Genomic DNA, 15,000 nt, shown 5'->3' with positions numbered 1-15,000 from the left:
GCTGCCTCTGTCTGTGTGTGGGCCGTGCCGCCTGTGTCTGTGTGTGGGCCGTGCCGCCTGTGTCTGTGTGTGGGCCGTGCTGCCTGTGTCTGTGTGTGGGCCGTGCTGCCTCTGTCTGTGTGTGGGCCGTGCCGTCTCTGTCTGTGTGTGGGCCGTGCCGCCTGTGTCTGTGTGTGGGCCGTGCCGCCTGTGTCTGTGTGTGGGCCGTGCCGCCTGTGTCTGTGTGTGGGCCGTGCTGCCTGTGTCTGTGTGTGGGCCGTGCTGCCTCTGTCTGTGTGTGGGCCGTGCTGCCTCTGTCTGTGTGTGGGCCGTGCCGCCTGTGTCTGTGTGTGGGCCGTGCCGTCTCTGTCTGTGTGTGGGCCGTGCTGCCTCTGTCTGTGTGTGGGCCGTGCCGTCTCTGTCTGTGTGTGGGCCGTGCTGCCTCTGTCTGTGTGTGGGCCGTGCCGTCTCTGTCTGTGTGTGGGCCGTGCTGCCTCTGTCTGTGTGTGGGCCGTGCTGCCTCTGTCTGTGTGTGGGCCGTGCCGCCTCTGTCTGTGTGTGGGCCGTGCTGCCTCTGTCTGTGTGTGGGCCGTGCTGCCTCTGTCTGTGTGTGGGCCGTGCTGCCTCTGTCTGTGTGTGGGCCGTGCTGCCTCTGTCTGTGTGTGGGCCGTGCCGCCTGTGTCTGTGTGTGGGCCGTGCCGTCTCTGTCTGTGTGTGGGCCGTGCCGCCTCTGTCTGTGTGTGGGCCGTGCCGTCTCTGTCTGTGTGTGGGCCGTGCTGCCTCTGTCTGTGTGTGGGCCGTGCTGCCTCTGTCTGTGTGTGGGCCGTGCCGCCTCTGTCTGTGTGTGGGCCGTGCTGCCTCTGTCTGTGTGTGGGCCGTGCCGCCTGTGTCTGTGTGTGGGCCGTGCTGCCTGTGTCTGTGTGTGGGCCGTGCTGCCTGTGTCTGTGTGTGGGCCGTGCTGCCTGTGTCTGTGTGTGGGCCGTGCTGCCTGTGTCTGTGTGTGGGCCGTGCCGTCTCTGTCTGTGTGTGGGCCGTGCCGCCTCTGTCTGTGTGTGGGCCGTGCCGCCTGTGTCTGTGTGTGGGCCGTGCCGCCTGTGTCTGTGTGTGGGCCGTGCCGCCTGTGTCTGTGTGTGGGCCGTGCCGCCTGTGTCTGTGTGTGGGCCGTGCCGCCTGTGTCTGTGTGTGGGCCGTGCTGCCTCTGTCTGTGTGTGGGCCGTGCCGCCTGTGTCTGTGTGTGGGCCGTGCTGCCTCTGTCTGTGTGTGGGCCGTGCCGCCTGTGTCTGTGTGTGGGCCGTGCCGCCTGTGTCTGCGTGTGGGCCGTGCCGCCTGTGTCTGTGTGTGGGCCGTGCCGCCTGTGTCTGTGTGTGGGCCGTGCCGCCTGTGTCTGCGTGTGGGCCGTGCCGCCTGTGTCTGTGTGTGGGCCGTGCTGCCTCTGTCTGTGTGTGGGCCGTGCCGCCTGTGTCTGTGTGTGGGCCGTGCCGCCTGTGTCTGTGTGTGGGCCGTGCCGCCTCTGTCTGTGTGTGGGCCGTGCTGCCTGTGTCTGTGTGTGGGCCGTGCCGCCTGTGTCTGCGTGTGGGCCGTGCCGCCTGTGTCTGCGTGTGGGCCGTGCCGCCTGTGTCTGTGTGTGGGCCGTGCCGCCTGTGTCTGCGTGTGGGCCGTGCCGCCTGTGTCTGCGTGTGGGCCGTGCCGCCTCTGTCTGTGTGTGGGCCGTGCCGCCTGTGTCTGCGTGTGGGCCGTGCCGTCTCTGTCTGTGTGTGGGCCGTGCCGCCTGTGTCTGCGTGTGGGCCGTGCCGTCTCTGTCTGTGTGTGGGCCGTGCCGCCTGTGTCTGCGTGTGGGCCGTGCCGTCTCTGTCTGTGTGTGGGCCGTGCCGCCTGTGTCTGCGTGTGGGCCGTGCCGCCTCTGTCTGTGTGTGGGCCGTGCCGCCTCTGTCTGTGTGTGGGCCGTGCCGCCTCTGTCTGTGTGTGGGCCGTGCTGCCTCTGTTTTGAGTGACCCTCTTTCTGTCAGAGTGTTACAGGATGTTACACCGTCCACCCACAGCCCAGGGACCTTCAGCTGGAGCTGGGACTCTGCTGAGACACACTCACTGATGACGGTGATGGGAGTTCGTGTCATCGAGGGGAAAACAAATGAAGACGACTCCTTGGAACCAGCGGTTCCTCAGAAACGTCCCAGGAACTGCCGGGGGAAAGAGAACCAGCATCATAGCTTCCTGATGCCCAAGAGATTTCGCAGAAGTGCTCGGTCTTTATCAGGTAGAACATAGAACAGTACAGCACAGAACAGGCCCTTCGGCCCACGATGTTGTGCCGAGCTTTATCTGAAACCAAGATCAAGCTATCCCACTCCCTATCATCCTGGTGTGCTCCATGTGCCTATCCAATAACCGCTTAAATGTTCCTAAAGTGTCTGACTCCACTATCACTGCAGGCAGTCCATTCCACACCCCAACCACTCTCTGCGTAAAGAACCTACCTCTGATATCCTTCCTATATCTCCCACCATGAACCCTATAGTTATGCCCCCTTGTAATAGCTCCATCCACCCGAGGAAATAGTCTTTGAACGTTCACTCTATCTATCCCCTTCATCATTTTATAAACCTCTATTAAGTCTCCCCTCAGCCTCCTCCGCTCCAGAGAGAACAGCCCTAACTCCCTCAACCTTTCCTCATAAGACCTACCCTCCAAACCAGGCAGCATCCTGGTAAATCTCCTCTGCACTCTTTCCAGCGCTTCCACATCCTTCTTATAGTGAGGTGACCAGAACTGCACACAATATTCCAAATGTGGTCTCACCAAGGTCCTGTACAGTTGCAGCATAACCCCACGGCTCTTAAACTCCAACCCCCTGTTAAAAGCTAACACACTATAGGCCTTCTTCACAGCTCTATCCACTTGAGTGGCAACCTTTAGAGATCTGTGGATATGAACCCCAAGATCTCTCTGTTCCTCCACAGTCTTCAGAACCCTACCTTTGACCCTGCAATCCACATTTAAATTAGTCCTACCAAAATGAATCACCTCACATTTATCAGGGTTAAACTCCATTTGCCATTTTTCAGCCCAGCTTTACATCCTATCTATGTCTCTTTGCAGCCTACAACAGCCCTCCACCTCATCCACTACTCCACCAATCTTGGTGTCATCAGCAAATTTACTGATCCACCCTTCAGCCCCCTCCTCTAAGTCATTAATAAAAATCACAAATAGCAGAGGACCAAGCACTGATCCCTGTGGCACTCCGCTAGCAACCTGCCTCCAATCCGTAAATTTTCCATCCACCACCACCCTCTGTCTTCGATCAGATAGCCAGTTACCTATCCAATCGGCCAACTTTCCCTCTATCCCACACCTCCTCACTTTCATCATAAGCCGACCATGGGGGACTTTATCAAACGCCTTACTAAAATCCATGTATATGACATCAACTGCCCTACCTTCATCAACACACTTAGTTACCTCCTCAAAAAATTCTATCAAATTTGTGAGGCACGACTTACCCTTCGAATCCGTGCTGACTATCCCGGATTAATCCGCATCTTTCTAAATGGTCGTAAATCCCATCCATAAGGACCTTTTCCATCAATTTACCAACCACCGAAGTAAGACTAACCGGTCTATAATTACCACGGTCATTTCTATTCCCTTTCTTAAACAGAGGAACAACATTCGCCATTCTCCAGTCCTCTGGCACTATCCCCGTGGACAGCGAGGACCCAAAGATCAAAGCCAAAGGCTCTGCAATCTCATCCCTTGCCTCCCAAAGAATCCTAGGATATATTTCATCAGGCCCAGGGGACTTATCGACCTTCAGTTTATTCAAAACTGCTAGTACATCCTCCCTCTGAACATCTATTTCCTCCAGCCTATTAGCCTGTAACACCTTCTCTTCCTCAAAAACATGGCCCCTCTCCTTGGTGAACACTGAAGAAAAGTATTCATTCATCACCTCGCCTATCTCTACTGACTCCATACACAAGTTCCCACTACTGTCCTTGACCGGCCCTAACCTCACCCTGGTCATTCTTTTATTCCTCACATAAGAGTAAAAAGCCTTGGGGTTTTCCTTGATCCGACCCGCCAAGGACTTCTCGTGTCCCCTCCTAGCTCTCCTAAGCCCCTTTTTCAGCTCATTCCTTGCAAACTTGTAACCTTCAATCGAGCCATCTGAACCTTGTTTCCTCATCCCTACATAAGCTTCCCTCTTCCTTTTCACAAGACTTTTCACTACAAGAACAAAGAACAGTACAGCACAGGAAACAGGCCCTTCGGCCCTCCAAGCCTGTGCCGCTCCTTGGTCCAACTAGACCAATCATTTGCATCCCTCCATTCCCAGGCTGCTCATGTGACTATCCAGGTAAGTCTTAAATGATGTCAGCGTGCCTGCCTCCACCACCCTACTTGGCAGCGCATTCCAGGCCCCCACCACCCTCTGTGTAAAAAACATCCCTCTGATGTCTGAGTTATACTTCGCCCCTCTCAGCTTGAGCCTGTGACCCCTCGTGATCGTCACCTCCGACCTGGGAAAAAGCTTCCCACTGTTCACCCTATCTATACCCTTAATAATCTTGTACACCTCTATTAGATCTCCCCACATTCTCCGTCTTTCCAGGGAGAACAACCCCAGTTTACCCAATCTCTCCTCATAGCTAAGACCCTCCATACCAGGCAACATCCTGGTAAACCTTCTCTGCACTCTCTCTAACGCCTCCACGTCCTTCTGGTAGTGCGGCGACCAGAACTGGACGCAGTACTCCAAATGTGGCCTAACCAGCGTTCTATACAGCTGCATCATCAGACTCCAGCTTTTATACTCTATACCCCGTCCTATAAAGGCAAGCATACCATATGCCTTCTTCACCACCTTCTCCACCTGTGTTGCCACCTTCAAGGATTTGTGGACTTGCACACCTAGGTCCCTCTGTGTTTCTATACTCCTGATGACTCTGCCATTTATTGTATAACTCCTCCCTACATTATTTCTTCCAAAATGCATCACTTCGCATTTATCCGGATTAAACTCCATCTGCCACCTCTCCGCCCAATTTTCCAGCCTATCTATATCCTGCTGTATTGCCCGACTATGTTCTTCGCTATCCGCAAGTCCAGCCATCTTTGTGTCATCCGCAAACTTGCTGATTACATCAGTTACACCTTCTTCCAAATCATTTATATATATCACAAATAGCAGAGGTCCCAGTACAGAGCCCTGCGGAACACCACTGGTCACAGACCTCCACCCGGAAAAAGACCCTTCGACCACTACCCTCTGTCTCCTATGTCAAGCCAGTTCTCCACCCATCTAGCCACTTCTCCTTGTATCCCATGAGCCTTAACCTTCTTAACCAACCTGCCATGTGGGACTTTGTCAAATGCCTTACTGAAATCCATATAGACGACATCCACGGCCCTTCCTTCATCAACTGTTTTTGTCACTTCCTCAAAAAACTCCACCAAATTTGTAAAGCACGACCTCCCTCTTACAAAACCATGCTGTCTGTCACTAATGAGATTGTTCCGTTCTAAATGCACATACATCCTGTCTCTAAGAATCCTCTCCAACAACTTCCACGGACGTCAAGCTCACCGGCCTATAATTTCCCGGGTTATCCCTGATCCCTTCTTAAACAACGGGACCACATTCGCTATCCTCCAATCCTCACCCGTGTCCAAAGAAGCGACAAAGATTTCCGTCAGAGGCCCAGCAATTTCATCTCTCGTCTCCCTGAGCAGTCGAGGATAGATGCCATCAGGCCCTGGGGCTTTGTCAGTTTTAATGTTCCCTAAAAAACCTAACACTTCCTCTCTTGTAATGGAGATTTTCTCTAACGGGTCAACACCTCCCTCCGAGACACTCCCGGTTAACACGCCCCTCTCCTTCGTGAATACCGATGCAAAGTATTCATTTAGGATCTCCCCTATTCCCTTGGGTTCTAAGCATAATTCCCCTCCTTTGTCCCTGAGAGGTCCGATTTTCTCCCTGACAACTCTTTTGTTCCTAACATATGAATAGAATGCCTTAGGATTCTCCTTAATCCTGCCTGCCAAGAACATCTCGTGACCTCTTTTTGCCCTTCTAACTCCCCGTTTGACTTCTTTCCTACTCTCTCTGTATTCCTCCAGAGCTCCATCTGTTTTCTGTTGCCTGGACTTAACGTACGCCTCCCTTTTCATTTTAATCAGATCCTCAATTTCCCTGGTTATCCACGGCTCTCGAATCCTACCTTTCCTATCTTTCCTTTTTACAGGCACATGCCTATCCTGCAGCCTTATCAATAGTTCCTTAAAAGACTCCCACATGCCAGACATGGACTTACCCTCGAACATCCTCTCCCAATCAACATCCACCAATTCCTGCCTAATCCGGCTATAGTTAGCCTTCCCCCAATTTAGCACCCTGCCCGTAGGACAGCACTCATCCTTGTCCATTACTATCCTAAAGTTAACAGAGTTGTTACCTTTCACAAGGTAGAGAGCAGACAGTTTGTGCAGAGCAGCTGGAGCTAGTGTAAGAGTTTTAACAACACCAGGTTAAAGTCCAACAGGTTTATTTGGTCGCAAATACCATTAGCTTTCGGAGCGCTGCTCCTTCGTCTGACGAAGGAGCTACCAAATAAACCTGTTGGACTTTAACCTGCTGTTGTTTCTTACTACATGTGACTCCAGAGCCACAGCAATGTGGTTGTCTGTTAACTGCCCTCAGGAATGGGAGGCCCAGTCAGCACGATTTCCACCACCCTCTGGGTGACCAGGTTTTCCTCAAATCGCCTGCTACCTGCTCCACTAAGGGGAAAGATTCCTTCCTATCTGCCTTATCCGTATCCTTCATAATCTTGAACACCTCAATCAGGTCCCCCCCCCCTCAGCCTTTTCTACTCCAAGGAAAACAACTCCAGCCCAACCAACCTCTCCTTATAGCTGAAATGCTGCAGCCCAGGCGGCCCCTCGGGGACTCTCTCTGCACCCTGTCCAGTGCAATCACATGGGGCCGATAGTGCGGGCTGGGTGACTCAGTGTTTGGGGTGGATTCTGATTTGACCGGTTTCTCCTCTCCAGCTGTGAGCTGTTCCTGGGAACAGATGCCCGATGAGCTGCTATTGGTGATATTTCATTGCCTGTCACTGCCACACCTCCTGAAAGCCTCGCGAGTCAGCAGGCGCTGGCACCGATTAGCGTGAGTACACATTCTGGGCACCTTCTCTAAACTGTGCTGCCAGGAAGCCAGCCACCGTCAAAGGATTTCGGCAGGTCACAGAAAACCACTCTTTTCCACTTGGTGATGTAGCAATCCAATCGAGGGGTTCGGGGTGGTTTATAAAAAAGAATAACAGATACCCGGGAGTGAGTTACAGACTGGAATCTAATCGAGGGGTTCGGGGTGGTTTATATATAGAATCACAGATACCCGGGAGTGAGTTACAGACTGGAATCTAATCGAGGGTTTCGGGGTGGTTTATATATAAAATAACAGAGACCCGGGAGTGAGTTACAGACTGGAATCTAATCGAGGGGTTCGGGGTGGTTTATATATAGAATAACAGATACCCGGGAGTGAGTTACAGACTGCAATCTAATCGAGGGGTTCGGGGTGGTTTATATATAGAATAACAGATACCCGGGAGTGAGTTACAGACTGGAATCTAATCGAGGGGTTCGGGGTGGTTTATATATAGAATAACAGATACCGGGGAGTGAGTTACAGACTGGAATCTAATCAAGGGGTTCGGGGTGGTTTATATATAAAATAACAGATACCCGGGAGTGAGTTACTGACTGGAATCTAATCGAGGAGTTCGGGGTGGTTTATATATAAAATAACAGATACCCGGGAGTGAGTTACAGACTGGAATCTAATCGAGGGTTTCGGGGTGGTTTATATATAGAATAACAGATACCCGGGAGTGAGTTACAGACTGGAATCTGTGGAGATGACGAGACATTGGGTTCATGTCACACTATCTGTAGCCCCCACAACCTGCCTGGATGTGCAAAATCACACTGGCTGTCCTATCTGGAGACAATACACATCTCTTTAACCTGTGCTTAACTCTCTCTCCACTCACATTGTCTGTACCTTTAAGACTTGATTACCCGTAAAGACTCGCATTCCAATCATTATCTTGTAAATTGAGTTTGTGTCTTTGTGCCCTGTTTGTGATCAGAACTCCCACCCACCTGACGAAGGAACAGCCTGTTCCGAAAGCTTGTGGCTTTTGCTACCAAATAAACCTGTTGGACTTTAACCTGGTGTTACATAGAACATAGAACAGTACAGCACAGAACAGGCCCTTCGGCCCACGATGTTGTGCCGAGCTTTATCTGAAACCAAGATCAAGCTATCCCACTCCCTATCATCCTGGTGTGCTCCATGTGCCTATCCAATAACCGCTTAAATGTTCCTAAAGTGTCTGACTCCACTATCACTGCAGGCAGTCCATTCCACACCCCAACCACTCTCTGCGTAAAGAACCTACCTCTGATATCCTTCCTATATCTCCCACCACGAACCCTATAGTTATGCCCCCTTGTAATAGCTCCATCCACCCGAGGAAATAGTCTTTGAACGTTCACTCTATCTATCCCCTTCATCATTTTATAAACCTCTATTAAGTCTCCCCTCAGCCTCCTCCGCTCCAGAGAGAACAGCCCTAGCTCCCTCAACCTTTCCTCATAAGACCGACCCTCCAAACCAGGCAGCATCCTGGTAAATCTCCTCTGCACTCTTTCCAGCGCTTCCTCATCCTTCTTATAGTGAGGTGACCAGAACTGCACACAATATTCCAAATGTGGTCTCACCAAGGTCCTGTACAGTTGCAGCATAACCCCACGGCTCTTAAACTCCAACCCCCTGTTAATAAAAGCTAACACACTAAAGGCCTTCTTCACAGCTCTATCCACTTGAGTGGCAACCTTCAGAGATCTGTGGATATGGACCCCAAGATCTCTGTCCCTCCACAGTCTTCAGAACCCTACCTTTGACCCTGTAATCCACATTTAAATTAGTCCTACCAAAATGAATCACCTCACATTTATCAGGGTTAAACTCCATTTGCCATTTTTCAGCCCAACTCTGCTTCCTATCTATGTCTCTTTGCAGCCTACAACAGCCCTCCACCTCATCCACTACTCCACCAATCTTGGTGTCATCAGCAAATTTACTGATCCACCCTTCAGCCCCCTCCTCTAAGTCATTAATAAAAATCACAAAGAGCAGAGGACCAAGCACTGATCCCTGCGGCACTCCGCTAGCAACCTGCCTCCAATCCGAAAATTTTCCATCCACCACCACCCTCTGTCTTCGATCAGACAGCCAGTTACCTATCCAATCGGCCAACTTTCCCTCTATCCCACACCTCCTCACTTTCATCATAAGCCTACCATGGGGGACCTTATCAAACGCCTTACTAAAATCCATGTATATGACATCAACTGCCCTACCTTCATCAACACACTTAGTTACCTCCTCAAAAAATTCTATCAAATATGTGAGGCACGACTTGCCCTTCATGAATCCGTGCTGACTATCCCGAATTAATCCGCATCTTTCTAAATGTTGTTAGACTTCTTACAATATATATAGAATAGCAGATACCCGGGAGTGAGTTACAGACTGGAATCTCATCGAGGGGTTCGGGGTGGTTTATATATAGAATAACAGATACCGGGGAATGAGTTACAGACTGGAATCTAATCGAGGGGTTCGGGGAGGTTTATATATAGAATAACAGATACCCGGGAGTGAGTTACAGACTGGAATCTAATCGAGGGGTTCGGGGTGGTTTATATATAGAATAACAGATACCCGGGAGTGAGTTACAGACTGGAATCTAATCGAGGGGTTCGGGTTGGTTTATATATCGATTGTCAGATACCCGGGAGTGAGTTACAGACTGGAATCTAATCGAGGGGTTCGGGTTGGTTTATATATCGATTGACAGATACCCGGGAGTGAGTTACAGACTGGAATCTAATCGAGGGGTTCGGGGTGGTTTATATATAGAATAACAGATACCCGGGAGTGAGTTACAGACTGGAATCTAATCGAGGGGTTCGGGGTGGTTTATATATAGAATAACAGATACCGGGGAATGAGTTACAGACTGGAATCTAATCGAGGGGTTCGGGGAGGTTTATATATCGAATAACAGATTCCCGGGAGTGAGTTACAGACTGGAATCTAATCGAGTGGTTCGGGGTGGTTTATATATAGAATAACAGATACCCGGGAGTGAGTTACGGACTGGAATCTAATCGAGGGGTTCGGGTTGGTTTATATATCGATTGACAGATACCCGGGAGTGTGTTGCAGACTGGAATCTAATCGAGGGGTTCGGGGTGGTTTATATATAGAATAACAGATACCCGGGAGTGAGTTACAGACTGGAATCTAATCGAGGGGTTCGGGTTGGTTTATATATAGAATAACAGATACCCGGGAGTGGGTTACAGACTGGAATCTAATCGAGGGGTTCAGGGTGGTTTATATATAGAATAACAGATACCCGGGAGTGAGTTACAGACTGGAATCTAATCGAGGGGTTCGGGTTGGTTTATATATCGATTGACAGATACCCGGGAGTGTGTTGCAGACTGGAATCTAATCGAGGGTTTCGGGGTGGTTTATATATAGAATAACAGATACCCGGGAGTGAGTTACAGACTGGAATCTAATCGAGGAGTTCAGAGTGGTTTATATATAGAATAACAGATACCCGGGAGTGAGTTACAGACTGGAATCTAATCGAGGGGTTCGGGTTGGTTTATATATCGATTGACAGATACCCGGGAGTGAGTTACAGACTGGAATCTAATCGAGGGGTTCGGGGTGGTTTATAAAAAAGAATAACAGATACCCGGGAGTGAGTTACTGACTGGAATCTAATCGAGGGGTTCGGGGAGGTTTATATAGAAACATAGAAAACTACAGCACAAAACAGGCCCTTCGGCCCCACAAGTTGTGCCGAACATATCCCTACCTTTTAGGCCTACCTATAACCCTCCATCCTATTAAGTCCCATGTACTCATCCAGGAGTCTCTTAAAAAACCCTATTGAGTTTGCCTCCACCACCACTGATGGCAGCCGATTCCACTCGCCCACCACCCTCTGTGTGAAATACTTCCCCCTAACATTTCCCCTGTACCTACCCCCCAGCACCTTAAACCTGTGTCCTCTCGTAGCAGACATTTCCACCCTGGGAAAAAGCCTCTGAGAGTTATATATTGAATAACAGATTCCCGGGAGTGAGTTACAGACTGGAATCTAATCGAGGGGTTCGGGGTGGTTTATATATAGAATAACAGGTACCCGGGAGTGAGTTACAGACTGGAATCTAATCGAGGGGTTCGGGGTGGTTTATATATAGAATAACAGGTACCCGGGAGCGAGTTACAGACTGGAATCTAATCGAGGGGTTCGGGGTGGTTTATATATAGAATAACAGATACCCAGGAGTGAGTTACAGACTGGAATCTAATCGAGGGGTTCGGGATGGTTTATATATAGAATAACAGATACCCGGGAGTGAGTTACAGACTGGAATCTAATCGAGGGGTTCGGGGTGGTTTATATATAGAATAACAGATACCCGGGAGTGAGTTACAGACTGGAATCTAATCGAGGGGTTCGGGGTGGTTTATATATAGAATCACAGATAGCCGGGAGTGAGTTACAGACTGGAATCTAATCGAGGGGTTCGGGGTGGTTTATATATAGAATAACAGATACCCGGGAGTGGGTTACAGACTGGAATCTAATCGAGGGGTTCAGGGTGGTTTATATATAGAATAACAGATACCTGGGAGTGAGTTACAGACTGGAATCTAATCGAGGGGTTCAGGGTGGTTTAAATATAGAATAACAGATACCCGGGAGTGAGTTACAGACTGGAATCTAATCGAGGGGTTCAGGGTGGTTTATATATAGAATAACAGATACCCGGGAGTGAGTTACAGACTGGAATCTAATCGAGGGCTTTGGGGTGGTTTATATATAGAATAACAGATACCCGGGAGTGGGTTACAGAGTGGAATCTAATCGAGGGCTTTGGGGTGGTTTATATATAGAATAACAGATACCCGGGAGTGGGTTACAGACTGGAATCTAATCGAGGGCTTCGGGGTGGTTTATATATAGAATAACAGATACCCAGGAGTGAGTTACAGACTGGAATCTAATCGAGGGGTTCAGGGTGGTTTATATATAGAATAACAGATACCCGGGATTGGTTACAGACTGGAATCTAATCGAGGGGTTCGGGGTGGTTTATATATAGAATAACAGATACCCGGGAGTGAGTTACGGACTGGAATCTAATCGAGGGGTTCGGGGTGGTTTATATGTCGAATAACAGATACCCAGGCGTGAGTTACAGACTGGAATCTAATCGAGGGGTTCGGGGTGGTTTATATATAGAATAACAGGTACCCGGGAGTGAGTTACAGACTGGAATCTAATCGAGGGGTTCGGGGTAGTTTATGTATAGAATAACGGATACCCGGGAGTGAGTTACAGACTGGAATCTAATCGAGGGGTTCGGGGTGGTTTATATATAGAATCACAGATAGCCGGGAGTGAGTTACAGACTGGAATCTAATCGAGGGGTTCGGGGTGGTTTATATATAGAATAACAGATACCCGGGAGTGGGTTACAGACTGGAATCTAATCGAGGGGTTCAGGGTGGTTTATATATAGAATAACAGATACCTGGGAGTGAGTTACAGACTGGAATCTAATCGAGGGGTTCAGGGTGGTTTAAATATAGAATAACAGATACCCGGGAGTGAGTTACAGACTGGAATCTAATCGAGGGGTTCAGGGTGGTTTATATATAGAATAACAGATACCCGGGAGTGAGTTACAGACTGGAATCTAATCGAGGGCTTTGGGGTGGTTTATATATAGAATAACAGATACCCGGGAGTGGGTTACAGAGTGGAATCTAATCGAGGGCTTTGGGGTGGTTTATATATAGAATAACAGATACCCGGGAGTGGGTTACAGACTGGAATCTAATCGAGGGCTTCGGGGTGGTTTATATATAGAATAACAGATACCCAGGAGTGAGTTACAGACTGGAATCTAATCGAGGGGTTCAGGGTGGTTTATATATAGAATAACAGATACCCGGGAGTGAGTTACAGACTGGAATCTAATCGAGGGGTTCGGGGTGGTTTATATGTCGAATAACAGATACCCAGGCGTGAGTTACAGACTGGAATCTAATCGAGGGGTTCGGGGTGGTTTATATATAGAATAACAGGTACCCGGGAGTGAGTTACAGACTGGAATCTAATCGAGGGGTTCGGGGTAGTTTATGTATAGAATAACAGATACCCGGGAGTGAGTTACAGACTGGAATCTAATCGAGGGGTTCGGGATGGTTTATATACAGAATAACAGATACCCGGGAGAGAGTTACAGACCGGAATCTAATCGAGGGGTTCGGGGTGGTTTATATATAGAATAACAGATTCCCGGGAGTGAGTTACAGACTGGAATCTAATTGAGGGGTTCGGGGTGGTTTATATATAGAATAACAGATACCCGGGAGTGAGTTACAGACTGGAATCTAATCGAGGGGTTCGGGGTGGTTTATATATAGAATAACAGATACCCGGGAGTGAGTTACAGACTGGAATCTAATCGAGGGGTTCGGGGTGGTTTATATATAGAATAACAGATACCCGGGAGTGAGTTACAGACTGGAATCTAATCGAGGGGTTCGGGGTGGTTTATATACAGAATAACAGATACCCGGGAGAGAGTTACAGACCGGAATCTAATCGAGGGGTTCGGGGTGGTTTATATATAGAATAACAGATACCCGGGAGTGAGTTACAGACTGGAATCTAATCGAGGGGTTCGGGGTGGTTTATATATAGAATAACAGATACCCGGGAGTGAGTTACTGACTGGAATCTAATCGAGGGGTTCGGGGTGGTTTATATATAGAATAACAGATACCCGGGAGTGAGTTACAGACTGGAATCTAATCGAGGGGTTCGGGGTGGTTTATATATTGAATAACAGACACCTGGGAGTGAGTTACAGACTGGTATCTAATCGAGGGGTTTGGGGCAGTTTATATATAGAATAACAGATACCCGGGAGTGAGTTACAGTTGTTTGAGGTGTGATTTTTCTCTGGTCTGGCTTTGTCTGTGTGCTGTTTGATTTATCCCTGCCCTGTTCTGGAGCAGGTTTGACAAGTCCCTCTGGTACAGTGTGGATCTAAGTAAGAGCAACCTGCCCTTGGGGACTGTGAGCCAGGTGCTGGAGGCTGGAGTCGTGGTGCTGAGGTGTCCCCGCTCCTTCCTGGGAGAGCCCATGTTCAAGGATGAGAGGTGAGTGAAATCTCCAGCTGCCTTCGAAGAGTTAATCTTGAGTATAATCGCTCCGAGGATCTTGGGTGCTGTTGCGCTCATTCTGGTCTGAGATCGATAAATATCTCGACTCTGGAAATAGACTCTGGATGAAGATGGAATTGGTTTGCAAGTTCAGCCACGGTCTCATTGTTCATTGACAGGATGTGGGCATTGCTGGCTAGACCAACATTTATTGCCCATCCCTCATTGCTCTTCAGAAGGTGGTGGTGAGCTGCTGCCATGAGTCACTGCAGTCCCTGAGGTGTAGGTACATCCACAGTGCTGTTAGGAAGGGAAGTCCAGGATTTTGACCCAGTGACAGTGAAGGAACGGCGATATATTTCCAAATGAGATTGATGAGTGACTTGGAGAGGTATCTCCAGGTGGTGGTGTTCCCTGGTATCTGCTACTCTTGTTCTTCTCGATGGAAGTGGTTGTGGGTTTAGAAGGTGCTGCCTAAGGAACAAAGGACAAAGAAAATTACAGCACAGGAACAGGCCCTTTGGCTCTCCAAGCCTGTGCCGACCACACTGCCTGACTGAACTATAACCCCCGACCCTTCCGGGGACCATATCCCTCTATTCCCATCCTAGTCATGTATTTGTCAAGATGCCCCTTAGAAGTCACTACCGTATCCGCTTCCACTACCTCCCCCG

At 49.3% G+C, this 15,000-nt stretch overlaps 1 protein-coding gene across 1 annotated transcript in view; it reads left to right on the top strand.

Moving 5' to 3' along the window:
* LOC144491068 (S-phase kinase-associated protein 2-like) overlaps positions 1–14,327 on the top strand; it is a 16,288-nt gene extending 1,961 nt beyond the window's left edge. The window contains exons 2-4 of the mRNA XM_078208751.1: positions 1,986–2,233; positions 7,036–7,153; positions 14,180–14,327. Of these exons, the coding sequence (XP_078064877.1) occupies positions 1,986–2,233; positions 7,036–7,153; positions 14,180–14,327 (514 nt within the window). The remainder of the gene's footprint in view (positions 1–1,985; positions 2,234–7,035; positions 7,154–14,179) is intronic.
* Positions 14,328–15,000: the final 673 nt, after the last annotated feature.

This window comes from Mustelus asterias, unplaced genomic scaffold (assembly GCF_964213995.1).
Source record: "Mustelus asterias unplaced genomic scaffold, sMusAst1.hap1.1 HAP1_SCAFFOLD_4361, whole genome shotgun sequence".
NCBI classification, from domain to species: Eukaryota; Metazoa; Chordata; class Chondrichthyes; order Carcharhiniformes; family Triakidae; genus Mustelus; species Mustelus asterias.
The sequence above is the reverse complement of the archived record's forward strand: the minus strand, read 5'-3'. Positions and strand labels throughout refer to the sequence as shown.